Raw genomic sequence first — 27823 nt, forward strand, 5'->3', positions numbered from 1 at the left:
GGCAGCGGGAGCGCAAACGAGGTTCGACCCGGGAGGAGCGTCGGATGCTCGGCTACGAGCTGCTGCGGATATCCGCCTCGTACCTGCCTCTCATCAGTTATGCCCCCTGGGCGGACCGATTTCATGTGTTTCAGCTAGATTCCGAAAAGGCCATTTTTGGGGGGGTGCCTTTAAAACACGGCGAATTGATAGCAAACGCGCAGCAGATTTTTTTTTTTTCGCGATGATGCAGATGTAATGGGGGGACATTATTGGCGTCTTTTGGGATTTTATTTTTAACCCGTTGTTGTTGTTTTTTTTTTACCATTAGTGCTCGAATTTGCAGAGTGGCACACGCCGATTGAACGCGAAGGAAGCACGTTTTGATATCGGCTTTAAATTCCATCTTTATGCAATAGGGTACAATTAATACGCACAGCAAAGCAGAAGACAAAACAAGAGGTAAGCATTCTCCCCCTAATTTTTCATCTTTTACTGGCTTTCTGGCTAACCCACTAATAACAAAGCTAATGAGAGAGGAGTGTGATATCATTCAGGTGACTGCTGTTAGCGCACAGCCGCTATTAGCATCCCATGCCAACAGATAGCTTATCGTCGCCAATATGTGTTTATTTTGCACGATGACAAAAGTAATGTTTTGCACACTGGGGCTCATCTGTTGCTCAAATGCCATCTGCTTGGCCGAGGAGTTCGTCTGTGTGTAAGTAGGAGCCATCAATCAGGACGTCTGTCTCTTTTGCCTTTGTTTGAATCCATGTCAAAGCCTGCCACATAACATGCTGCGTTCACGTCCACACTTTCGAACTGTAGCAGGAGCCGGGTAAGCAACGTTTACCTACGAGCTAGCTTGTCTTATTATTTATATTTTGATTTTTGGTCTTTATTTTACCCAGTGTCGAGCTCTCATAAGAGTATATTATGATAGGACAGATGCATGCTGCTTGCATGCATGGGATAAACAGCAAGAACGCATCAGCTATAAGATGAATTGGCTACTGATTATTTTTAAGTGCAGTATTTTCTAAACTTTATCGAGTACGTTTTACTTTGGAAAGAATCTCATGGCACACCACCAATCAAAAATGTGACAAAAGTAAACACTGCATAACTTTATACCTTCTACCAGCTAAATACAAGCATTGATTGTGCATATTCCAACCAACTTAATTTGATATATCATATGCAATGTCAAAGCTGTTTAAAATCGCCGTGGTTGCTCAATATGCATGTGTATTGATGACTTTTAATTGCTCTTCTTGCCCAGCCAGACCCTTGTGGCGTCCACACAAGAGTTGTCTTTATGATTGTGGTTTTCAATACATTTCCCCATACACACATAAGAACTTGTCCGCGCTTTGAGGCAAGCTGGGAAAATTCAAGACAGTCAATTACGTAGTGTGAATAGAAAACTTTTTTTTTGTAATTGCCTTATCCCTTTTTCATCCCGAGTTGCTGTCTCCTCCTTTTGCATGCAGACTACTGTCTCACATATGGGAAATGTTTACTCTTGTGTCTCCATTTCTCTGTATTGCTTATGAGTCATGTTACAGCAGCTTGCATGCTTGCTTTTATGGTTTGATTTCACACATTATTTTTACAATTTTACTACATTTCCCATCATGCCCCCTTTCAGTAAGAATTGAAGATTGCCACTAGAGGGCCACATGTCCAATTTTCCACTCATGACAGTAAATCAATGCTAACTGAGAGAATTTGTCTCAAGGCAGCTTTAGTTATCTGATGGTAGTCAACCACATATACTGTGGTAAATAATTTACAGTAACCCTCTGGATATATGGCCGAAATGGTGTGTACTGTACTACAAAATAATGTCGTAATGAAAAATTCATGGACATTTCTTGGGTCTGCGAATGAGAAATTTGGTTCCTCTCTAAAACCCTGCAGTTTTCTCCAATGTATTGACGTAACGTCAATATTGTAGACGATGTAAGTGAGTGTTAAAAGTTGATTTATTTAATTTCGTCACACGATTGGTTACTCATATCACTGTTAACATTTGATGCACCCGGTTTAAAAGGAATTGTTTGTCCATCAGTGAGCAGTCCAGTTCTCTTTTCTGGAATATATTTGAAGTGAAGTTTATCAGTGAGGATTTGAATTCTGATTTGAAATGGGTTGACTTAATAGATCCTTATTTGGGTCTTGGGCTGAATAGGTTATGGCAAATGACCATTGCTCTCACAGTGCCACTTTTGTCACATTTCCTTTTGTGCCGCATGATTGAACTGACGCAAAAGAGAAACGAATGATGTTTTCCCATTATTGTGTATACAAAGCTGGTTTGCTGAATCCAAGTGACATGTCCGTGTCTGCATGCGGAGGGCACGGTGGCTTGACCGTTTGATGAATGTGATGCTACAGGTCCACAAAAGAGCCTGCTGTCCTATTCAGCAATGCATTTAGACTGGGATCAGCAGCCTGCGGAGGGGCCTCTGATGCTTACATGCCGCTGGCTGCTTCACGGTTACAAACAGGAAAGGGCCCAACAACTGTCCCAGCTCTCTGCTGACTCTTTCATTATATGAGGCCATTTGTTGGCACAGGCTTTTTACTTATAGCGCTACTTTTATTGTGTGTGCAGGGAGAGTAGAAATGCGTTGAAACTCTCCATGTGGTAGATATGAAGTTTAGTGTTGCTTTCCGTTCCATTGTTGTGTTGAGCGGAAACTGACAGTCAAACTATTGATGGAGCTCATCCAACCATTGCTGATGTCATCTTGTTGTTCATCAGACCACAAACTAGTTGAGACTGAATCAATTAGACTTAGCCGTGTATTCCCCATTTGCCTCATTTGCGTCACAATGATCACAAACCAGTTTCACACACTTGGCAGGTTCATTGATTAAGCAGTTTATTTTAAAAAGTAAACACAGTGTTAACATGCAAAACATTAGACACACCTGACAGTGGGAAATTGCTTTTGAATTTCAAAACTTTTATCCTAGAAGTTGTACCATTCAAGTGGTTTAAAAAAAAATGTGTGAGATAATCATAATGTGATTAAAAAGAAATGCAGAAATTAGAAATGAAATGCAATTAGAAATGCAATTGGCTTGTTTCCCCACAAGCACTACACTGCCATGGCATTGAATGGGAGGTACACTCTTCCATTTATCATATTTTATTTTGCGTTTGTGTCTACAGTAGTGTACTCCAATGTTGGACTGTGGTTGTGTGGCTGGCTGATGTACACAGACCATGTAATTCCCTGCAGGCGGCTGATTCGCGGCTCAATTTCTCATTGATTAACGTAGTCGCATTGACAAACCGTCCAGCTGGGTGAGGAGAATGGGCTCACAGAGGAGGAGCAGGAGCGGTAGGGGGTGGGGGTGACAAAGATGGGAGTCGGAGAGGATGGCTCTGCTCGGCTGCACAATAGGCTGACACGCGTCTGTCAGGTCAGAGGATGAGATTTCCCCGAGGCCCCGCAGGGTGGCCCACTTCCCCTTTTGTTTAAGTACCCCCGTTCACACTTAATGCACCGGATGAGTACAGAATAAAATAAGACATTAAGATTTGTTTATTGCATATGATCACACTGATTTGTGTTGTTATTTTATTTATTTTGTTTATGTGTGTGGATTATGCCTCAAGGGGATTTGCTTTCGAGGAACCCTTTTTATGTCCCCCCCCCCCCTGTTTTTTTTTTTATTCAACATCTGCTTGTCACCATCCATTCTTTTATTGTGACAGAGCTGTATTGTTGTGGACTGTGCATCTGATACCTCCTGGAGGTTATTTTGGAAATATTGTCCTCAAGAGGTTCCTGCCTGGTTACCCATAACAACAGATGTAGTTGTTAATACTGCTCTTGTTCTCGTGTGCACCGTTGAAGCCTTGTGTGTCCAAGTACTGAACCGGCCTACATTGTTCCAAATCCTACTCTACTTCTCCAGTGCAGTATATGGTTTCATGCTGAGTGGGTGGATTGCCTGTGGATTTTTCCAGGCAGTGTGTGGTAATAGTGATTGTGACGCTTGTGGTAAGCGTAGTAGGTCGTCCCATTTGTGTGTGCGTGTGGGAGGATGAGCAATAGGTTGTATCATAGTAGGTCAGGGGGATTGTTTGTCTGATCCATTGAGGAGAGATTAACACGGACACTGAACAACCCTTCATACTTGTGCCCTGCCCCTCGGTCAGACTGCCTTCAACTCGTTACCCTTTCAAGACCCCCACCTTCCTTTAACCACACCCACAGACACATTTTCATGGACTCTGAACATGTCTGAGATATTCACCTTTTGAAATCTGGGCAATTTCGCAGGGCTGTTGTGGCTCAAGTTTGTCAAACGCACTGACTTGAATTTATTGCATTCTTGTCATTCATATTAATGATGCTTGTCCAATTGCGCTCTTTATCAATTATGTATTTGTGACCCAGGGTTTAGTGGGAGTAATGAAATGGTGCATTTTCAGAACCTTAATGCATACTTCGTCGTCGAATGTGATGTGAAATGTTGAGGGGGGGGTAATGTGGAGGCCGTGTTCTGTCTTCTTCACTAATCCCTGCTTTTAGTTCCTATTCCCAGCCACTACCTAATCTCCTGCTAATAAGATTTTCAAGCTTTTGTTTGATTTTATACATATGTATATAGCAGGATATATATATATATATACATATATATATGTGTGTGTGTGTGTGTGTGTGTGTGTTGTAGCTATAATGTGTGCAGCAAATTTTTATCGAGGGGGTGGAGTCTGTGGGCTTCTTTGTCGCTAGAACACAGGCACTATATAAAAATGAGCTGCTGTTTGTATGCCTCATGCTATTAGACAACAAATCAAAGGGTGATGAATCATCTTCTTCCATCCTGCTTTGTTAGAGATAACTTATTTCTATATCTCTATTTTGTTTTCCATCACACAACAAACTGTTATTAGTGAATTGACCTGTCATGGACATTAATCTGAGCAATGCTCTTAAATAGTGGGGTTTAATCCTTCACAGATTTCCAAATGGGTATTAATACACCAAGGGTGGCATTTGGGTGTGCATTACTTCTTTTTTGTCTAATTGTATTAAGCGGCTGATGTCAAATTTATGCATCGAGTGAAAGTTCATTGGCTTTTTCAACAAAGAGTTACATAAAATATTGTGTAATTTTGATTTATCATAAAGACAACAAAGACACAGTGGCTTCTGACTCAAAAATCAAATGCCTAGTCTCATTGCATAAGCTCTGGCAGTAGGTTGTACCGCCAAAGCTCCAATGTGATGTGGAATATAAAGCTGTGCAGCTGTCATCTTTTATACAATAGCCCCCCACTTCCCCAGTGTGTGCTGACTTTGTCTTGTCTGACTTTAGGTTGGATGAATTTTCCTCTCGCCTGGACGCCCGGACACCATGAGCACCATCTCGCCCACAGACTTTGACAGCTTGGAGATCCAGCAACAGTACAATGACATCAACAACCGCTGGGACCTGGCGGCAGAGACCGAATGGGACAACGAAAATAGTTCGGCGCGCCTCTTTGAGCGCTCGCGCATCAAAGCTCTTGCAGGTACCAATTTAATGAGTCTGAATTTAGTGTTTAAGACAAAAGTCGAACAGTCACTTTGAGACGGGGGGGGGGGCAATAAGGACTTGCTGGGTGGCTTACACTTTCTTCAAACACTGACCTTATCTTTTCACCATCACAGTCTAGAGATAGCGTGCAATCCATCTTGAACTAATAGTCTTTGATTGGGTTGCGGATTACATGACGTTTGTCATCTACATTTGCTTTGACTCAATTGTGATCCGGAGTGTACCCTTAGTTAAGGCTGATGGGATCACTTGGGTTGTATGCAAAGTCTGGCTCTGAGTGGGTCCAGCTTCACTTTAAAGATAAAATAGCTTTGAGACGCATGAAGATGCTATTTCAAATAAATCAATCAATAAATAAATACATAAATCAATCAATCAATCACTTGGGCCGTTTATTTAAATGAGACCAACATTTCTGTGAAGTGTCCCAACTAGTTTAGTTGCTTTTTCAGCTAAACGTGCATAGACACAAGTCATTGTACTGGGACTATGTTTTTGTATTTGGAGAATAGAAATGTTTGGTATAAAGCTTCAAAGAACTTCAGGAATGATACTAAAGGAAACTATCAAAGGCTACTAGTAATCGGAACAAATCCAATTAGGTACTAACACAATTCCATGTGGTCCAAGAGATGCAATTTTGTCATTATAGGGCATGACAGAAATAGATACAAAAGAGGGCCATGTTAGAGAGAGACCTGCACTTCCAATACACCACAAATTAATACAGAGAAATAATGTTAAGTCTCAAAGGTATCACATATAAAATGCCTAGTCGCTGAAACTAACCTTTAAATTATTGTTCGGAATGCATATCATGCATATAGAGTTCTGCGTTATGAGGCTCCCCAAGCTAGATGGGCGCAACATGCAGTATTGAGGAAAACCCAGCAGAGGGGAGCAAGGAACACCCAGAATTCATGTCAAATAAGACTTTTATTTGAATAAGAGTGTCAAAAAACAAGGAAATTCCTTCCCTCAGAGCCCATCAAACACAACATCAATCTCATGACGTGAGGCCAAGGCATTATATCATAGTTGGCGTGTTATTAGAGGAAGCTAGAGAGCTCTTCTACTCAGCTTTTTTGTCACCTGCCTGAATAATGACACCAAAACAGTGTGCAGTCTAACGTGAATACTTGTGATAGCATCTCGGTGGGACAAGTACAGGCTCGATGTACACATTCTTTGACATGCCGCGGTAAATATTCCCCCCGGGCCAAGGGTCTCGCCCACCTTTTGCAACTTACAAGACTTGCATCCTGTGTACACTTGGCACGTTTTTTTGTCTCCCATTCAGACCTGTGGATCCTTTCCTGTTGAATAGCTTTTATGTCTTAATGGATGAGACCGCTGTTTCATGGAGCAGCTCATTCATTCCTTCCTTCCTTCCTTCCATCTGCACCCATTGTGTGTCCCGTCCATTCACCAGACCACTGCAATTGTGAATTATTAGTTTTCCTCATGTCTCCTGCCAGTGCTTGAACATACGGCTTTCTCTTTTCTCTGTTCATTGCTTTTGTCAGGAAGAAGCATGTTCTGGTTGAATCTCATTAGTCTCTTCCCCGCCGCCACCCCACCATAAACACGCCGTCACATAAGACCCGTGGCAGTTCATTTCCTAATGAGACCAAACCAGATGCTCCTTGCTCATCAGGACATGGATAATAAAAAAAACAAACAGTCCCTTTTAACTTTGCCCCCTGACCAGACCAAAGGCTGCTAAATTCAAAAAGGCCATGACCCAAAGTCCTCGTGCTCTTTATAAACGTGTGTAATTCTTTGCACATGTAGGCGCATCGTTCCTTATTGTTTCTAGTCATCATAGTCATTCAGAGCTGACAGTTATAATTGTGCTTTGAGTCCCAAAGAGTAAATGACAGTGCTGTGAAAATGGAAGCGGACATACAATGGACTATTTCTGTATTTATCTAGCAGAGCATCAAATGATTTAATTACGCTTGATCTGTAATTGTTTTAGCAAGATAAAACTCGTCCACTTCAAACCTTGCTTAATAGGTTTCCTGAAAGGAAGACATCATTTCATATTAGGACAGGAAAGAACTTGCCAAGGGGAGATCCCTCAACAACTTCCTCCATGTCTCAAGTGTTTTTATCATATATCACTGCATTGTTCTAAGAAACACACAAAAAAAGGAAGAATAAATGTTATCTTAGAAAAGAGGAAGGAGGGACGTGCAGCTAGTCGCCAGATAACACACTTGAGCGTTTGTGCCTTCTTGGCAGACCCCACCTCTATGTTCCACGGAATTAAGGTGGCCATGAGTAATCTGCCTCCGGTTACACGGTGCAAAGCGCTCGTCATGGTTTCGTCCGCCTCAGCACCTCCCCCTTCTAGTCTTGTACCCGCCATTCTTTGGAAGCTCCTCCCTTAGAAGCACACCTTATGCAAATGAGACGAGGAGGGCACAGCAGGCTTTGTTTACACAGCAATCCGACCACAGCCTGTTAGCCTTTCCTACAGTGCACTGCTCCAGCAAATGTGAAGAAGACTTTGTTGGGAGGAACGGTCGGTCAGGTCAGTGTTCCTTTGCCGGAACCACAAGAGATTGCAATCTTTTTTTTTCACCTCCACATGAGTGTGAAATGATTCACAGGAGGAGGTAAAACAGAGACTATATTGTTCTTCAGATTTTTTTTTTTTTTTAAGTCAAGACACCCCCCCCCCCTTGCGTTTTCATTGGACAAGGTCGGATTCCAACTTTTTGCCTTAACTGATTCAACACATGAGGATTTAGAGGAAATTATAAACCAAAGACCTTGTGGATATCCTAACGGTTGATCTTCTTTAGCCGTTGAAAGGATTTAATGCAGTCTTAAAGTGGCAAGGTTTTCCTTTTGCCGTGATATGCAGGAGAGCTTACATTTATAGTGTATCGAAGAGGAATTGTTTTGGAGGGAAAGCCATCGAAAAGGCCATGGAATGGGAGCACAGAGACAGAGAGCCCTGCTTGTCTCCTGCAGCATTTGTCAATCAGGTGCAATACTCAAATATCCTCGAAGGAAGATTTAAACAGCTGCAAGGTAAGAGTTCTTACAACCTGCTCATTTGAGAACTGCTTTTTATTTTATTTTATTTTTTTTTTTTTTTAAATCATGGATTTGTGCCAATACACACACATTAAGCTTCTGCTCAGTGTCTCAAGCAGGGCGGGCGGCAGTGTGGCACCTGATTACTAGGCCACCTGTCCTGAGCTTATTACAATGCATGACTCTGTCTATGCCGTGCGTACACATTGAAAAGCACAGACCAAAAAAGGTTTCAGTTTTCTATATATTAAGTTTTACACTTTGAATGGATTTAGAACGGGCTGTACATATCCACGCCACAGTCACACGTCTTATGAGTAACTCTTACTTGTATTTCCTGTTTGACTGCACTTAAGAATCATTCTTGGTGTCATTCCTTCAGCCGTGTGAATTCATGATATGGAATAGATTTGTCGATGCACATATTTTAGTGTCTGAGCCGCCAGCTCTGTTGTTTTGGACACGCACGTTTCCCAATTTTTCAAGCCTCGGATTGAAATGTGTTTTTAGAGAAATTGTATATTCGTCATTGGTGGTTAAATGTGACTACAATGGTCAAGCAGATGATGAAACCATTTGACCAAAGTGTTAAACTAATATTAGGTCTCGATAACGTGATCGTGTTATATCAGGCTGTCATAAAAAGCAAATTTCCCAATTTCAAAATAATGTAACCCAAGTATACCTCGACTAAGTCAAAAGCACACAAAGCGAGCGCTGACCCCATGGCACATAATAATTGAATGATAAACCAAGTAACTGATTAACCACAGTTAAAGTAGATAACTGTAACGAAAGCGTGAGCCACATAGTTAAATCTATGTCTGAAGAAAAAACATTTGTCTATGCACACTCAAACTTTTTTTCCCCCCCAGTAAAGATGTTGAGATATCATGCTAATTTGAATTGAAACACTTTCTCATTCTTTTTCAGAAATCACAGTATACGCATTATGTGGTCAGGTTGAAAGTACAAAATTAGACATCGTAACATTTAGTGAGGCTTGTCAGTGTAATCCGTGTCAAAATGTTGTTTTTGTTGTACTTCCATATACCCACTGAGTTAACTTTCCTTGGACTTTTGAACTCGTGCATAGTGAGGCCTAAATTCCTTCTCAGCATGGTTATCTTTTTAAAAACACGAAATGGCAGCTCATAACCCACACAAAATAAATCGAATTTCCCTCACTCTGTGAAAGGAATGAGACCACACAGCTTCCTTTTACTTTTGGACTCAATTTGATTATTCACATTCTTCTAATAAATGTGCCTAAGCTCCCATATTGTATTTTACAGTGTTTGTTTGTGCACCGTGCACCGCTTTGCTTAATGTAAAGTTTTATTAAACTTTGTCGTTCACTGCTGAGTGTTGCAACTTCATCTATGGAAAGCTCTTACTCAAGTGGCCTGCAGCTGTATCTAAGAGTCACGTTACCTTTGTGAGAGTTCAGCAGCAGTAGAAACTGACACAAGCGCACAAATACAAATTCCCTCCTTTTGTTTGTACAGTTAGACCAACATTGACAGTTTGCTCATGGAAGTATGTCACGGGAGAGTGTCCATTTTGGAGGCTGAGGGACAATTACTGTCTTGTTGACTGGTCGCTTGTGTTATTTTTGTCCAGATGTTGTGGCTTTCGAGTTCCCTGTTTCTGCCTGCTCTCCCATGGGATTCGGCCTTGGCCGATCTCTCCCCCCACCCTCCCATGTATGCTTTATCAACTGCAGCTGCAGATGGCAATGAAGCATGACCTGAATGGTACATTGATGCCATGACTTGACAAAGGAAGGAAGGTGTGCGCTTCTATAACCGATATCTCGGTGTTATTGGTCTGTGAGCCTCTTTGCACTTCATAAACAGAAAACGTGTTGCATGTACTTCAAACGGTTGTTGGGGGGGAGAAGAGTACATGCAGTACCCCATGTTGCAAGGTGGCAGTTTTACCACAAGCCTACTTTTAGTGGCGGAGTAGAGCGAAGGCTCTTCCGCTTTCATAGTGAGAGCAAGATGCAGCCAGCCTTGTGCTACTTTGCAATTTGCACTCACATTTGCAGTTTCATTTAAACACCAATGATTAGGTTGGTGTTAATAGTGTCTCCTGAGACATACGGTGTGGTGTAAATATTCATACAATCCATCACTGGCTTTGTTGTTGTGACAGTTACAGTTAGGTGGATGACACCAAAATCGAGCTTGCCAGAAATCACAACTCCAAGTGTCATTTTTAATGTGGGCTATAGATTTGTGAGGGTTGAGGTTTAGGCTAGTGTTTATCCTTTGGTCATTAAAATAACACGTATCTGCTTTTCCTCAAATAACTAAGCTGAAATGTAAGACAAAAGTCATACTCCCACAGATTTCCTGGTTCCTCCACCATAATCTTCTGAGAGAATGACCAAGCATTGAAGCAGATGAAAGCAGACATTTGTTTACCCATTCTTTCTGAGGACATGGTGACCACAAGCAATCATTATGTTTAGTTCAGGGTGAGGCGGGATGTCAGAAGTTTATGGGGTCAAGGGTGTTTCATCCCAATACTGACAGAAATCACGATTAGTGAGGGGAAAAAGACTTTACAAGGAGAAAAAAACAAAATACTCATCGCTCATTACTATAGTCTAGCATGTTTTGACTATATCAGTCAGGTAGACTGTCCTCTACTTTCACATCATGTGAAATGCTGCTTACGATGGTGAGCTATTTTTAGACGGGGTCACTTTTTACCCTCGGTGATGACACGGACCTAAAGTTGCACTGTCATGTATCGCAGTTGCGTAATACTCCATTCGGTGTCCGTGTATAAAGCTTCTTTTCAATTGTGAGAATTTAAAGAATGCTTCTTGTTCTCATTTTCCCCCTCACATATGCTGAAGTTTATCTTCTCTTGGGCAACCAGTCAGTAGTTTATCATTGGATGGGGAATAATGTCATGGACTGGCTGCTTGTGTTTGGCCACAACACAAAGGTTTGGCAGAATTTGAACAAGATAGATGCTGAGAAGTGAAGCGGTAAATCTTTGCTCACTGCCACATGTATGGTTGTGCGTGCTTTCAAATGCAATATTTCAGATTTGATGTTTTCTGTGGAATATAACAATGTATTTGTTGGTCCAGAAGAACCTGCACAAGGTTTGTACTCTTCTACCAAAGCAGTTGCCTTGTCATTAGGGAGGACCACTGTGGCAGCACGTCATCTGCAAGACTGCTGTCCACTGGTCCGCTGTCTGCACTTCAATGGTGGAGTTCTGTCACAACATGACCCAGCCTATGGAGGAATGTTACCTCCTTCAATGTATTCTCATAATATTCCACTTCTTCACGTTCTTGATCATTCAGGCAACATTTTGTAAATACATAATTGTAAGTACATAAGTAAGGTAAATTTGAAGACAAACCAGGAAAATAAAAGCAACAAAAAAAACTAAATAGCATTTTTAGAAATGCGCTGATAGCATTAAAAATTGTATCGCTTGAGGAATTCAGAGTCCATACTGTTTGACATAGACATCATTTTGCCTCGTGACTACCTCTGACATTTTAGCAACGACAAACCGCTGCATTCCGTCTCTGTGTGTCACGTCAATAAAAATGACCAAAGTGTGACGTGGCCTTGCATTTTCACATCCAACCACAAAATGTCAGTTGGGTGCCCAGTTAGTGATTCTTAATAGCAGGCTGAGTTTTCTAAATAGAGGTGTGCCGTGTAACAATAAGGGTGTGCCATGGAACACAACAATACTGCCCTTTTGAATTACATTCATTTGCTTCTGCAAAACGGTGGGAAATTCCTTCCTCTTCTACCATCGCCATTTATTTTACTGGAGTTGATTAGGCTTTTAAATAGTATAATAATCCTACTTCTTAATAGGCTATATCAAAGGAAATGCCACAAAATCTTTTACATTTGCTTTCTCCATTAAGCTGTTGTTTTCTTATTAGCAGAGCATTTTACAGAACATTCCTTGTTTCTTCCTTTTCCTGTAAGTGCTGAACAGGCCTTATGAGTTCTAAGTGGTGAGAATTTGAAATGACCACAGACTGATTAATCAGTCATTCAGGGATAACCGCGATGGCCATCTGCAGTCAGACGATAAAGTGTTAACAAGGCGTTGCATTAGAAATTAGCCACAACCTAGAATAGATTTGTGTGAAAACTTTCAGTAAAGATGCTAAAGGAGTTTTTTTTAACTATTGCGTTCTACTTTTTAAAACGTGAAAGAGCTCAAAGAGGAAGCACTTTCATTCAACCTGCAATAGTTCAAGTGCTTGAATATTGCTCCACTTTAGCAAGCATGTGTGAAATCTTAAAATCACCTCTTTTTTTTTTTGCCCTCTAAATTGTCGCTGGAGCGGTTGATTACACAACTACCGTCTTATGTTTCCTCATGTTTGGTGAACTTTACCCTATTGGACTTTTTTTTTAAGAAACTTGCAGTATGGCAAATTTCATGCAACTTTGCAATACTTAAAATGTTTACTTCAAATGGTCATGTATACAAATAAATGCACTATGTTTTATTGTTTTAATGGCACTGTGCCATACTAGAATAGCATTTTTAAAAGGAAGGGAGCGCTAATGTCCTAGAAATGAGGCCACCTTGTTAGCTGGTAGACAAGGATTAGACTCTTGATTAGAACCCTGCTCCATATGTCTACTTGAAACATTGAAAACGTTCCTCCCTCCTTGTAATTCCTTTCCAGATGAGCGTGAAGCAGTACAGAAGAAGACCTTTACCAAATGGGTGAACTCTCACTTAGGCCGAGTGACTTGTCGCATCGGTGACCTGTACACGGACCTGCGTGACGGGCGCATGCTTATCCGCCTGCTGGAAGTACTCTCAGGAGAACAGCTGGTCAGTATCTCAGAAAAAGAAAAATCAATCTCTGTTCCCCCTTGGCACCAAAAAGTGATGAGGAAGGACAGATCATGTGCTTCATTTAATCATTTTTATGTGTGACTTTATTTCTCTCCTGGCGTTTACAACCTGGATCTTTTTTGCCTCTGTTGCTTGCTTAACAGCCAAAGCCCACTAAAGGACGCATGCGTATCCACTGCTTAGAAAATGTCGATAAAGCGCTGCAATTCCTCAAAGAACAAAAGGTCCATCTCGAAAACATGGGATCACATGACATCGTGGATGGGAATCACCGTCTTACCCTGGGGCTCATCTGGACCATAATTCTTCGCTTCCAGGTAATTTTAACAATCCCCATTGCCAAAATGCCAAATTCTATCTCGTGCTACTGTTGGCACCATTCTAAATGTATAATTGATATGGTCACAGATTCAGGACATCAGTGTGGAAACTGAGGACAACAAAGAGAAGAAATCGGCAAAAGATGCTCTTCTCCTGTGGTGCCAAATGAAAACCGCCGGGTGAGAAATCAGATGGCGAGAACAGTCATCTTTCTTGAATGTTAAGCTATTTACGCTACTATGCTGCTGGATGTGTCATGTTAATGATTTATCACATCTGTCCTGGCCTCCGCAGCTATCCCAATGTCAACATCCACAACTTCACTACCAGTTGGCGGGATGGTCTAGCGTTCAATGCCATCGTACACAAACACAGGTCATTGACATCTCCTTGTACTCATGCTACTTACTACATTGGTATGTGCAGTGAAACTGCCCGTTTTGGGCCCTTTGCATTTTGGGGAGGGGGGTATTATCACTTGTTGCAGTGCCATCACACTCCTCAGAGAGGTTTTTATTCAGGTCTTCCCAGTCTGTAGGATGGCTAAAGATAAAAATAAAAGTGGGTGTGAGATGACCTAGATCACAGAAATAATAACCTACTTATTTGATATGTAGAGCCATTCTCAGTAAGTCAATTTCACATGCAGTAGGTAATAGAGATGTTCAAATAGCTTGCTAAACTATGAGTGCATTTGTGACAGGCTGAAAACTAAAATTCTGCAATGATACAGTGGTTAAATGTTATTGAAATTTGCTCTCAGTCGCTGAAGCATACCTGCAGTATATAAAAAACACTGGCACTGCAATTAACATAACTGTTCAAGATATAGCAGAGAGGAGGCAGCATATGATTGAATTGTATGAGTCGTCGCCTCCTTCAATTGGTTATTTTCAATTTCCTGGTTTATCATCAGAGACTAATTGTTTTTTTAATACATTGTACATTTTATTTCAAGGTCTAATTCTCTGTAGCATAAAAGGTGATGACGCATTTCAATCGTCTCTTCCACCCTGCAGTTTGTTGCTATTAAAAAAATAATTGTTTCCTGGCCTCTCCAGACCCGACCTGATTGAGTTTGACACCCTGAAAAGGTCCAACGCTCACTACAATCTCCAGAATGCTTTCAATGTGGCCGAAAAGGAGATGGGCCTTACTAAGCTATTGGACCCAGAAGGTGAGTGGTTAAATCCGCTACAAACACACAAAGCCTTATGTAACGTGCGTTTCTACTGAACCACTAATTCCGTGGCGGGATTGATGGATTACCAGGCTCAATTATAGTGTAGATGGCACGACATCATGGCAGTGTCCTCTGACAATCTACTTCAAAATATGAACTTATAACTCTATTTTTTATCCCCCAGATGTTAATGTTGATCAGCCGGATGAAAAGTCCATCATTACCTATGTGGCGACCTACTACCATTACTTCTCAAAGATGAAAGCGCTAGCAGTGGAGGGCAAACGTATCGGCAAGGTTAGCTGCCCTCTGAATCCATTTAACGTTCATACATTTAAATGAATGAAAAGATATATCCAGTCGTATCCATGTAGTTGGCATTTGCTCGGCCAGTTGTTTTAATCCTTCGAGCTCTCTCGCAGGTCCTTGACTATGCCATTGAGGCTGATCAGCTGATCGACAAGTATGAGACCTTGGCTTCAGAGCTGCTGGAGTGGATTGAGCAGACAATCGTGACACTGAATGATCGGCAGCTAGCTAACTCACTCAACGCTGTGCAGAATCAGCTCCAGGCTTTTAATTCTTACCGTACTGTGGAGAAACCACCCAAGTGAGTAAGGGAGAATATCCCCTTCTGGGTCTTAAGTTTATGTTTTTAACACAGATTGTTCGTCGCTACAGATTCACGGAGAAAGGTAACTTGGAGGTCCTGCTCTTTACCATCCAGAGCAAGATGAGAGCAAACAACCAGAAAGTTTACACGCCCAGAGAGGGAAAACTCATCTCTGACATCAATAAGGTATTGCATGCGTAGATTAGTCTTTTGTAGTAGTTTTTGCTTACAATTCCTGTATGCGTAGGCATGGGAGCGACTTGAAAAGGCAGAGCATGAACGTGAGTTGGCACTCAGAAATGAACTCATCCGCCAAGAAAAGCTGGAAATGCTTGCTGCACGTTTTGACCGCAAAGCTGCTATGCGGGAAACATGGCTAAGTGAGAATCAGCGGCTGGTGTCTCAGGTAATTCTTTGCAATTTTTCTAGAGCCGCATTAGAAACACATTTGACGGGAAATGGAATTTGATTCGTTTTTGTTTCATTTTCAGGACAATTTTGGAACTGACTTGGGAGCGGTGGAAGCTGCCACCCGTAAGCACGAGGCAATCGAGACGGACATTGGTGCGTATTGGGAGCGCGTGGCTGCCGTTGAGGCTGTTGCCAAAGAGCTGGAGGTTGAGGGATACCATGATGTGCGACGCGTGCTGGCAAGAAGGGACAATGTGCTTCGTCTCTGGGAATATCTCAAGGAGCTCATCGCTGCGCGCAGAGAACGTCTGAATGCGCATCGAGACCTGCAGAGGTTGTTTGAAGAGATGCGTTACATCATGGACTGGATGGCTGACATGAAGGTACTGATGTTGTGTTTAATACATGGCGCCAATTTACGCCAGATACACGCTCCTCACTTTAGTAGTTTGGTACTATTGATTGTTTTGTGTGCATGTAGAGTCGTCTGCAGTCCCAAGACAGTGGCAAACATTTACATGATGTTTTGGACCTACTTCAGAAGCATACTCTTGTCGAAGCTGATATTTCAGCTCAGGCTGAAAGAATCAAAGCAGTGCAAGGAGCTGCCAAACGCTTCACTTCTCATGACCAGGGTGAGGATAAAATCATTCATTTCACATTCTGTTTAGCGAGAGTATTTTACACTATATTTATAATCTCGTGTTCTTTCCCTTTTAATTACCAGCCTACACACCGTGTGAGCCAGGGCTAGTCAGTGAAAAAGTCGACCTGCTGGGCCAAGCCTATGAGGAACTCGGGCGGCTTGCCGGACAGCGCAGAGAACGCCTGGAGGACTCTCGTCGTCTATGGCAATTTCTGTGGGACTTGGGAGAGGAAGCAGCCTGGATCAGAGAGCAGGAACAGATCCTAACCAGCGGGGAGTGCGGCCGCGACCTTACATCTGCCCTTCACCTGCTCAGTAAACACGAGGCTTTCAGGGATGAGATGGCAGCACGCTACGGCCCGCTGGGTAACAGCATTGCTGCAGGGGAAGCTTTGGTGAATGAGGGACACTTTGGAGCCCCAGAGGTCAGAGAGAATATTAAAGACATTCGTGCGCAGTGGACACATCTGGAAGAGGTGGGTGGCCATCAACGTTCTTTAAATGTACTTGGCAAGTATGCGCCAGTAAAACTCAATTGAATTTCTTGTTTCTTTTTCGCAGACGACAAAACTGAGAGAACAGAAGCTCAAAGACTCGGTGGCCTTGCATCAGTTCCTAACAGATGCCAATGACATGGATGCTTGGCTCATGGAAACTCTAAGACAGGTGTCGAGTCAGGATGTGGGCCATGATGAGTTCTCCACCCAAACTCTCGCTCGCAAGCAGAGGGAAGTAGAGGAGGAGATTAAGAGCCACCAACCCCTCATTGAATCCCTGCATGAGCAGAACCAAGCACTGCCACAATCCTATGCTAAGTTCCCGGAGGTATGCTTAGTTTGTTTTCCACGCATTCCAAATGATGTCACCTTTTCCGTCGTACTGATTAGTTGGTTGTCGATTTAGGTGGAGGGCCGGCTCCCTGCTATTGAGGAGCGCTATAATGAGCTACAATCCCTGTCAGTGTCTCGACGTCAGGCCCTGGAAGGCGCTTTAGCACTCTATCGTATGTTCAGTGAGGCGGGTGCCTGCCAACTTTGGGTGGAAGAAAAAGAGAAGTGGTTACATGGCATGGAGATCCCGACCAAACTCGAAGACTTGGAAGTGGTGCAGCAGAGGTCAGTGTCAAAAACAACAATGAGGACTATTACAGCATTTATTAGTCTGGCAAAGTAATTGAAATAAAACACAGCAATTATACAATCTGCTGAATTTCCTTTGCGTTATACGCAAGGTACAGCTTAGAATGCAATGGCTGGCCGTGCAACTGGTACTTGAGCCTTCAAGACTATCACACTGCAATTTCAGAAACCATCAATACTATACAAAAACACAATATAAACAAACACACAGCTGTGCCACAAACATCATGTGGAGCAGTTTAGAATCAATATTAATCTAATAACATGACAAAAACATGAAATTTCTTTTTTATTAAATGCGTCATAGCTCACCGGAGCTGCTGATTATTAGATGTTGTAGATATTAGTTGTTAGATGTGTTTCCTGCTCTAACCTGTCAATCAAAGAATGGAAACATGCTGACACTGTTGAATGCTAGCTGGCCCTTTTTAATTAAACTTTGATTGGTTAAAGACAGTCCCACAGCTCCGATATCATTTTTAAAGGACAGCTTTACTGATCCTGAATGTATGAATTTAGTACAGTCAATGAATTGATTCGTCTTGTGGCTTTAGGTTTGACACACTAGAACCAGAAATGAACAACATAGGCACCAGTGTCACCGACGTGAACCGGGTGGCTGAGCAGCTGCTGACTTCAGACAACTGCAACAAAGACCAAATCCATCAGACACATGATCATCTGAACAATAGGTTAGAAATGACACACGATGCCCCTAATGACCCACGCACAAAGCAACCCAACATAAATAATTACTGTCGCTATCATCTCTAGGTGGAAAGAATTCCAGAAACTGGCTGGTCAAAAGAAACTAGGCCTGGAGTCAGCCCTCAATATCCAAAATTACCACTTGGAATGTAATGAGATCCAAACTTGGATGAAAGAAAAGACCAAAGTGATAGAATCTACTCAGAGCTTGGGAAATGATCTGACTGGAGTGATGGCGCTACAGCGCAAACTCACAGGCATGGAGAGAGACCTCGAAGCTATCCAGGTATGTAGTAACCTCACTCTTGGAACGTGGAACCATGAAGGGGTTAAAGATTCTCGTTTGTGTCCTTACAGGGGAAGTTAAACGACCTGAAAGAGGAGGCCAAAAAATTGGCTAAAGAGCATCCAGATCAAGCAGGGGAGATTCAAGATCGCCTGGCTGGGATACAGCAAGTGTGGGAGGAGTTGAACTCTACCATGAAACGGCGTGAAGAGTCACTGGGTGAGGCCAGCAAGCTGCAGGGCTTTCTCAGGGATCTTGATGACTTCCAGTCGTGGCTATCCCGCACCCAGACAGCCGTGGCCTCGGAGGACATTCCCACCTCTCTGGTTGAGGCTGAGAGTTTGCTAGCCCAGCACGAGAATATCAAAAATGAGGTTGATAACTATAAGGACGATTACGAGAAGATGCGAGTGGTCGGTGAGGTGGTGACCCAAGGTCAAACGGATGCCCAGCACATGTTCTTGGCCCAAAGACTCCAGGCGTTGGATACCGGCTGGCATGAGCTGCGTCAAATGTGGGAGAACCGGCACAGTCTTTTGGCCCAAGCATTTGACTTCCAGACCTTCTTGAGGGATGCAAAGCAGGCGGAGGCCTTCCTCAATAGCCAGGTTAGGAAAAAACTGCAAAACCAAGGCTTCTTCCTATCACCACAATGCTTCTACAAATATACAGTCTGAGCTAGCTTTGAGCAAATACTGAATGAGCAACAAAAGACATGTTAAACCTAGATGAACCCAGACCAAAAAAAAAGCATTCCTTTCTAAAACGATGTCTGTAATATGTCCCGGCGTCACAGTATTTTGTGTTAAAGTGCTTGTCATGAAAGAGCAGAATTAGATTACAGTTCATACAGAACATTCCTTTCCTCTCTTTGTAGGAGTACGTATTATCCCACACAGAGATGCCGGCAAGTCTCCAGGGAGCGGATGAGGCCATTAAAAAATATGAAGATTTCCTCACCACCACAGAGGCCAGCGAGGAGAAGATAACGGGTGTTGTGGAGGCGGGAAGGCGCCTCATTAACGATGGCAACGCAAACTCTGATAAGATCCAAGAGAAAGTGGATTCTATTCAGGAAAGGTTGGAGCATATTTCGAACAGGTCATTTTTTTTGTTCATGAGGACATCACAATTTAATGATCTCGCTCACTTTGACCAGGCATCTCAAGAATAAGAACACCGCCAATGAATTGCTGGCAAAACTTAAGGATAATCGTGAACTGCAGCACTTCCTCCAAGATGGACAGGAGGTATGGATAGCACATTAGTAGAAATAATCCAAATGATAACATTGTTGCCTAATATCCTTTGTCTATTGTTTAGCTCACATTATGGATTAATGAGAAGATGCTGACGGCTCAGGACATGTCCTATGATGAGGCTCGAAATCTTCACAGCAAGTGGCAAAAACACCAGGCCTTCATGGCAGAGCTGGCCTCTAACAAAGACTGGCTAGACAAAATTGATAAGGTGTGAATGTAAATCTACACACAGAGATGAAATCAAGAATCATTTTCATGCTTGTCACTTTGTCTCATATCAGGAAGGCCAGGCTCTTGTGGCAGAGAAGCCAGAGTTGAAACCTGTTGTTCAGCAAACCCTGGAGGACCTTCAGCGTCAGTGGGAGGAGTTAGAGAGCACCACCCGCACCAAAGCCCAGTGCTTGTTTGATGCTAATCGGGCAGAGCTGTTTACACAAAGCTGCTGTGCTCTGGACGGCTGGGTGAAGAACCTTGACGGTCAACTGCATAGTGATGATTATGGCAAGGATTTGACCAGTGTCAACATCCTGCTCAAGAAGCATCAGGTAGACCACGCTAGTGATGCCTTGGTAGTGACAAATGATACTGATTGTCTCATACTTTGTTTTGTGCCTGTGTAGATGCTGGAGCACCAGATGGAGGTCAGGGAGAAGGAGGTGCAGTCACTGCAGTCTCAAGCCTTGGCTTTGTCTCAGGAAGATGCTGGAATTTCTGAGGTGGACGGTCAACAAAGGCGCGTGACTGAGAGCTTTTCCAGCCTTCAGGAGCCTCTTAGACTGAGGAGACAGCGATTACTTGCCTCCAAAGAGGCACACCAGTTCAATAGAGACCTAGAAGATGAAATAGTAAGTTTAATTTTGATGTATTGAATAAAAAAATGTCTTAACAGGATTTAAAGTCACTTGCTGTTTCGACTGAAGATAGTTTGTATAAAATCATTAGTGTTATTTCTGGCTTGTTAGCAGGAAATTTGCATCAGTAAACATATTTGTTCACGATTGCTAATTTTCAAGATTACAAAAAATAAAGAAATATTCGACATTCATAATTGACCAAAATGTCATTCCTATAGTTGTGGGTGAAAGAACGGATGCCCTTGGCAACCTCCACAGAGCATGGAAAGGATCTTCCTACAGTGCAGCTACTTATCAAGAAGAACCAGGTATCGTGACTTCGACCTTTAGCCTCTGAAATAGGATAAATCATGTATTCATCCATAATTCAGGAAAGAGATTTTCTGACTGGGACCGATCCGAACAGCATCTACACAAACCGGTCATGTATTTTGTTTCTGATTCAGACACTGCAAAAGGAGATCCAGGGACATCAACCTCGCATTGATGACATCCATAAGCGAGGAAAGACTCAAAGCCAGGTTGACGGCGAGCGTCAGTCTGTTCTCGAGGAGCGCCTTGTTGAGTTGAAAGAGCTTTGGGACCAGCTGATTGGCGAGACCGACAAACGCCACGCTCGTCTGGTGGAGGCCAATCGAGCGCAACAGTTCTACGCTGATGCGGCGGAGGCAGAGGCCTGGATGGGAGAGCAGGAATTGCACATGATGTCTGAAGAGAAGGCAAAGGTGAGACAAAACAAATCGGGCAGACTTCATTGAAAACGCATGTAACTGTTTGCCTCTCAGGATGAGCAGAGTGCTCTAGTGATGGTGAAAAAGCACCAGACTCTGGAACAAGCACTCGAAGACTACGCCCAGACCATTCACCAGTTAGCCAACAGCAGCCGGTTAATGGTTACCAGTGAACACCCAGAGAGGTTAGACAATGCGTCGACTGTTGTCTCACACCTGTTTATGAGCAAAGTACACTCCAAACGGCTGATTGGCATGCTTTGTGTTTCAATTTGACAGCGACAGAATCACATTACGACAAGCACAAGTTGACAAGTTGTACGCCGGGTTGAAAGACCTGGCAGAGGAGCGCCGCGGGAGGCTTCAGGAAAGACTTCGGCTGACCCAGTTAAAGCGGGAGGTGGATGATTTGGAACAGTGGATCGCAGAAAGGGAGATGGTTGCTGGCTCGCATGAACTAGGACAGGACTATGAGCATGTCACAGTACGTTTTATTCCACCGCCGGCATGTTTTGATGATGGTGCTATGCTATGGAAAATGTCATTGAAATTATTTTTAATTCCCACAGATGCTGAGGGACAAGTTCCGTGAGTTTGCCCGCGACACTAGCACAATTGGCCAAGAGCGCGTTGACGGCGTAAACGGACTGGCAGACGACCTCATTGAGTCCGGTCACCCGGAGAACGCCAGTGTGGCCGAGTGGAAGGACGGCCTAAACGAGGCCTGGGCCGACCTGCTGGAGCTGATTGACACACGCACGCAGATGTTAGCAGCCTCCTATGAGCTGCACCGCTTCCATCAGGATGCCATGGAAGTTCTCGGCCGCGTTAAGGAGAAGCGAGAGGCGCTACCGTCTGACCTTGGCCGGGATCTGAACACTGTCCAACATCTACACAGACAGCACAATACTTTTGAAAATGACATTCAGGCCCTCAGCGGACAGGTGACCTGACCTGCTGATAAAAGGCTTTGTGAGTGGAAGAATGACTTTCTCCATTTTGTCTTTTTACCCCAAGGTGAACCAGGTGCAAGATGATGCTGCGCGGCTGCAGAAAGCCTACGCCGGAGAAAAAGCTGATGACATTAACCGGAGTGAACATGCTGTAAGCTCCGCCTGGGAAGATCTGCTTAAGGCCGGCGAATCCCGCAGGGTGCTCCTCCTTGACACCGTGGAAAAGTTTCGCTTCTTCAACATGGTGCGAGACCTCATGCTCTGGATGGACGGGGTCAACCTGCAGATCGATGCGCACGACAGCCCCAGGTTAGTACATAATGAGTTTCTTATTATAGCTACTCGTACCTGACTTTGTGTTCTGTTGTTGCAGGGATGTCTCTTCCGCGGGCCTGGTCATTGCAAATCATCAAGACATCAAGTCGGAGATTGAGACCCGAGCAGACAGCTTCACAGCTTGTTTTGACATGGGGAACACGCTCATCAACAATAACCACTACGCCACCGATGAGGTCATTTTCTCTTGCTGCGATTCACCCTTTACAATAAACATTATGACCATGTCGTTGCTCATCACATCTTCATTTTCAGATCCGGGAAAAGCTCGCTCAGTTACAAGAAAAGAGAGACAAAATCAACAAAAAGTGGCAGGACAAGATGGACTATTTACAAATTAGTATGTGACCTCATCTTATTGTTTTTATTGCTGGCGATGACATTTGCTTCCATTGCACAAAAGTGAAACTATTGCCTTTCAGTGCTCGAGGTATTGCAGTTTGGACGTGACGCCTATGTCGCCGAGTCTTGGTTGGCCGGGCAAGAACCTCTCGTGCGGACAGCCGACCTCGGCTCCAACGTAGATGAGGTGGAAAGTCTAATAAAGCGCCACGAGGCCTTTGAGAAACTCGCCGCTTCCTGGGAGGAGCGTTTTGTCCAGTTGGAGAAACTTACCACAGTGAGTGGACTAAATTCAAAGAAAATTGTGACGTAATGTTTAATTCCTCAGTCTTGAGGACTTCATTTTAGAAATGGTAACTGAGTGGGTGTTTTTCAGCTGGAGGAGCAGGATATTCAGAGGAGGCGAGAGGAAGAGGAGAGGGCGCGACGGCCCCCCACCCCAGCACCGGTGGAGGAAGTGGCGCAATCTGAGGCAGAAAGTCAAGTGCATGACTCAGCTGCCAGGTAAAGCAAAGGTTGATTTATATCAAGCATAAAGCCGCGGGAACACAGTGTCAACATTATGTTTGCTAATGAGCCTTATCACTCACTTTATCAAACACAGAACCAGTCTGGACCAGACCACACTGAATCAGTCGGTGTCTGTGAATGGAGTGCACAGTGACAATGACACGTCACAGGTGAGGGATTGCCTTTGGTGATTCAAATTCAGTTTTGAAAAGAAATAATCGTAAAAAAACAATCAGAAATATATCCTCACGTTGTGAATCAAATCATTTCTTGTCAGTAACGCCTGCTTCATTTGCATTCCAAAAAAGGCCTAGATTCTAAGTGTGTCATTCAAACATTGTATAACTGTACTGTCTGCTTTGTCTGACTTATCAGCAATGTCACGACATTGTTATAAATGCAGGGTGGCACGTACATCGTCATTATCTATGTTTAGATACCACAATGGCTACTTGTCAAAAGACAAGATCAAGTTTAAAGTCTACAAATGAGACTACGCGAGAAGACAGCATTGTTTTGTTAGTAAAGACACACTGGTATCATTTTTAACAATGTCCTGTTGCGTTTTTACCAGCGGTCGCTATCGCTATCATTGTCAGTGGGATCGAAATCAGAGGCTAAGCGCGTGTGTAAACCAAAGCAGCCGCAGCGTGTGAGTACCAAGACTTGGTTAGCTTTGTAGCCTCCGCTCAAGCTCCTGGTCAACCGCAGTGCCATTGCTTTGTCTTAAGCATCGCTTTATCATTTCTTCATGGCCTCAAGTTTGGCAACTGCACTCCAAGGCATGATTTACATTTCATGGATTGTAGATCAAGTGTACATTTGCCCTTATGTATGTGCTCATATTGACCAGGACACGAGTGACTGTAGAGTTGTATATGTGGTGCGATGTGTTTATTTGATATGTAGCTTGTTCTAGTCCCTTCCCGGTATATTCCAGTTGCCTTAGCCCCCCCCCCCCCCCTCCTTATCAGCATACAGATAACTATATTCTAGGGGTACTATCTATATTTTCAGGCTGTGTAATTTCTGAAGTATTTATGACAGGTGTGGCATGTAGGTTTCCAGGAAGTGTGGCTGTAGTGTAATTATATGTCTCAAGTCCACATAAAATGTACAGTTAAACACACATGCAGTGCTGCCATAATGTGTCATTATACGGACCTGCTGAACTGACATGACGTGAAGCAACTGTCATTCGAGCTTTCCATGTCAGCCTGTGAAAAGCTGCTTTGCCCCTACCAACATTCCACTTATCCACTTCCGCTCAATGTTCTGCTCTGAACCACAGGGTTCAGAATCGGAAAACGGACCGGGCCGAGACAGCGGCTTGGCGTCGTCGCGCCTCGACCCGTCGGCCACGTTACCGGGCCGAGGCGGAGCCGATGCTGACCCGGACACCATGGAGGGCATGCTTTGTCGAAAACAAGAAATGGAGTCTCACAGTAAAAAGGCTGCTACCAGGTACCAAACGTACATCAAAATAAACTGCTTTTGTGTGTGTTTTCATTGACACGCTTCCAATTACTTTTGTGTCATCTCACAGGTCATGGCAGAATGTATACTGCGTCCTAAGAAAAGGAAGTCTGGGTTTCTATAAAGATGGCAAGAGTGCCACAAATGGGATTCCATACCACGGAGAGGTCCCCATCAGCCTTGGAGAGGCTGTTTGTGAGGTCGCACATGACTATAAGAAGAGGAAACATGTATTCAAGCTCCGGTGAGTGGCTGATCTCACTATTACTGTGTTTCCTAATTGAATGGATGGATGGGGCAAAAACAACTGAGCTGCATTTGAAAATAATTCATAAATGAACCACTCTTTTAGTGTCTTAGCTTCAGAGTGAAGTGACCTTGTGAATGGTGTGCTTTCAGGCTAGGAGATGGAAAAGAGTTCCTGTTCCAAGCAAAGGATGAGGTGATATACAATAACTTTCTAAATATCTTGTATGTATTTGTGCTGCGAATTGGTTGATTACAAGTGTCTTTTGTCCACCTCAAGACGGAAATGAGCTCCTGGATCCGCTCCATCCTCAATTCCATTCCATCGGGCTCAGGAGACTCGCCCGGAGGTCCGCGGGTTCTCAGCCGCGCCATGACCATGCCCCCCATGTCCCCCATCTCGCCCGGCTCAGGCGATACGGGAGCCGTGGCCATGCGCAACAAAGATGGCAAAGATAAGGATCGGGAGAAAAGGTTCAGCTTCTTTGGCAAGAAAAAATAAGAACTTTTGCCAAAAGAAAATTGTCAGATGGAAGCAACTCACTAACTGAACGAGGCAGACGTAGAAGTCCCAAACCACACATGGTCTCAGTGCAGCCCAGAGGCGCACTGTATTTCGACAGCTACAGAAAATGTACTCTTTTCTTTCCTCTGGTTTTATCTGTCGCTTTGTTTTTGATTTACCAGTATTTCCCAACTAAGTGGATCACAATCACAGAAGATTCAGAGAGATACAGCACATGGTCATTAATACAACCAATGTTGTTTGAGGAGGTCCACTAATTCAGTTCCTTTGCATTGTGTGCGCTGTGTTCCTGCCATGTGACCCCCCCCCCCCCCCTGAAAGCTCTTCTCTTTTAGAGAGCCATTGTCTGACCCTCTTTTCTGCTTTCTGAGCTTGATGTTATTAACCTGACCAATATTAATGCTGTTCTGATTATTATTTATCTTTTGTTATTGCTGGTTTGAAGAAAACTAATTGACTCGATTATCCATGTTGTGGAGAGAAACAAAGTAAAACTAGTTGAGACTATTGGCTTTATCCTTGTATGTATTATAATAATTTCTTTTAGGAATGACGGTACGTGAGTTTTTTTTAATAAAGCACATTTAATTTTAGCAGTCTGCAGTAAGTGAACACATTAAATTGGGACATTTATATATTTAATAAGCAGTTTGATTTAATTTTGTATTGCTAAATTTGACCTAATTGATAATCATTGGAGTGATCTTTTCTGCTTGATTTTTTTGTCTTTTTTTTTTGTCTGTACAAAGCAGAGAAAATTAGTTTTTCTAGTGTGTGTGTGTGTGTGTGTGTGTGTGTGTGTGTACGCGTGTGTGTGTACGCGTGTGTGTGTGTGTGTGTGCGCATGTGGATGTGAGTTGTGATGTGGAGTTTGCACGTCAATATTAATCATTAAATAGCCCGATGGATGCTACTTTTTGGTATTCAAATGCAGATGAAAATAGAACACAAAACCTAAATATTACAGGAATTCTTTTCTGACCATTTTTTGGGTTACTTCTGTTTTTGTAAACTTACATGACCAAGGAGTTGTTTTTTTTTTGTTTTTTTTTCTCTTTTCAGTCATCACTCTGGTATTCTGGGGCTGTCAGTAGATAATAAACTGAAGCACATTTGGTGTGTGGCAGAAATGGACAGATGGCAGCACGTGTCCAGTCACAGTTGGCATGGCTGGTGTGGATTTGATGTCGGGAAGCAGAATATACACTTTGTGCTGCCAGAGTGCCGCCTTACTTGAAAAGATACCCCGGACCCCTGTTCACAAACCTACCTATACCCTTCATTCAAACCCTTTCCAAAATAAGCTTTCACACTTGAGATAAGAATGTGATCTAATTTGGGTACGGACTATATATGTTGGCCGAATGTGATAAAAACATCAAGCTCCTGTTAAGAGGGACACATTTTAAATCCTCAAATGATATTTGTGCTTTGTGGCATGATTATACTGTAGGTTATCTTTGTGTATCACCATCAACCCATCTGTGTGGATTTACGCTGAGAACGTGATTGCTTCATTATCAGGGTGGAAGAACAATATAAGTAATTGGCATCTATAATCTCTAGAAATAAGATAGCTCAGTTAATGGAAAAACATTAGGCATTCTATTAGAATCTTCCAAATACTGTACATGTTCAACGGTATTTTGTGAGGTGGTAGAGCAGTTTTAATACATAGTGATCATTATTGTCACTTTCATCCAGGTGTCAATTTGCCTTTTCTCACTGCCAAAATTCAAAGAGAGATAACAATACTGAACTGGAATGTTTGGGTTATGTTACACTTGATTTGATAATCGTAATC

At 43.1% G+C, this 27823-nt stretch overlaps 1 protein-coding gene across 3 annotated transcripts; it reads left to right on the plus strand.

The window, feature by feature from the left end:
- sptbn2 (spectrin, beta, non-erythrocytic 2) lies at positions 1–27162 on the plus strand. Of its 3 annotated transcripts, XM_085935432.1 has the most exons (40): positions 1–441; positions 5329–5524; positions 8476–8595; positions 13301–13452; positions 13620–13793; positions 13885–13976; positions 14092–14172; positions 14859–14974; positions 15165–15277; positions 15403–15590; positions 15662–15779; positions 15841–15999; positions 16085–16387; positions 16486–16639; positions 16732–17126; positions 17212–17475; positions 17554–17765; positions 18344–18481; positions 18564–18783; positions 18855–19391; positions 19661–19863; positions 19943–20033; positions 20107–20253; positions 20327–20590; positions 20666–20890; positions 21118–21207; positions 21346–21624; positions 21685–21815; positions 21910–22114; positions 22200–22574; positions 22648–22892; positions 22957–23095; positions 23175–23259; positions 23342–23538; positions 23638–23765; positions 23866–23941; positions 25063–25235; positions 25318–25491; positions 25647–25689; positions 25774–27162. In XM_085935432.1, the coding sequence occupies exons 2-40, from the start codon at positions 5368–5370 to the stop codon at positions 25993–25995; spliced, it is 7185 nt and encodes a 2394-aa protein (XP_085791558.1). In that variant the 5' UTR covers positions 1–441; positions 5329–5367; the 3' UTR covers positions 25996–27162. The 3 variants fall into 3 exon arrangements, with proteins under 3 accessions (XP_085791558.1, XP_085791556.1, XP_085791557.1); XM_085935430.1 differs by lacking the exon at positions 8476–8595 and having other exon boundaries at positions 2–441; XM_085935431.1 differs by lacking the exons at positions 1–441; positions 8476–8595 and adding an exon at positions 683–700.
- The last annotated feature ends 661 nt before the right edge of the window (positions 27163–27823 follow it).

The sequence above is a fragment of the Syngnathus leptorhynchus genome, chromosome 17 (genome assembly GCF_054491065.1).
Source record: "Syngnathus leptorhynchus isolate UIUO chromosome 17, UIUO_Slep, whole genome shotgun sequence".
NCBI lineage: Eukaryota > Metazoa > Chordata > Actinopteri > Syngnathiformes > Syngnathidae > Syngnathus > Syngnathus leptorhynchus.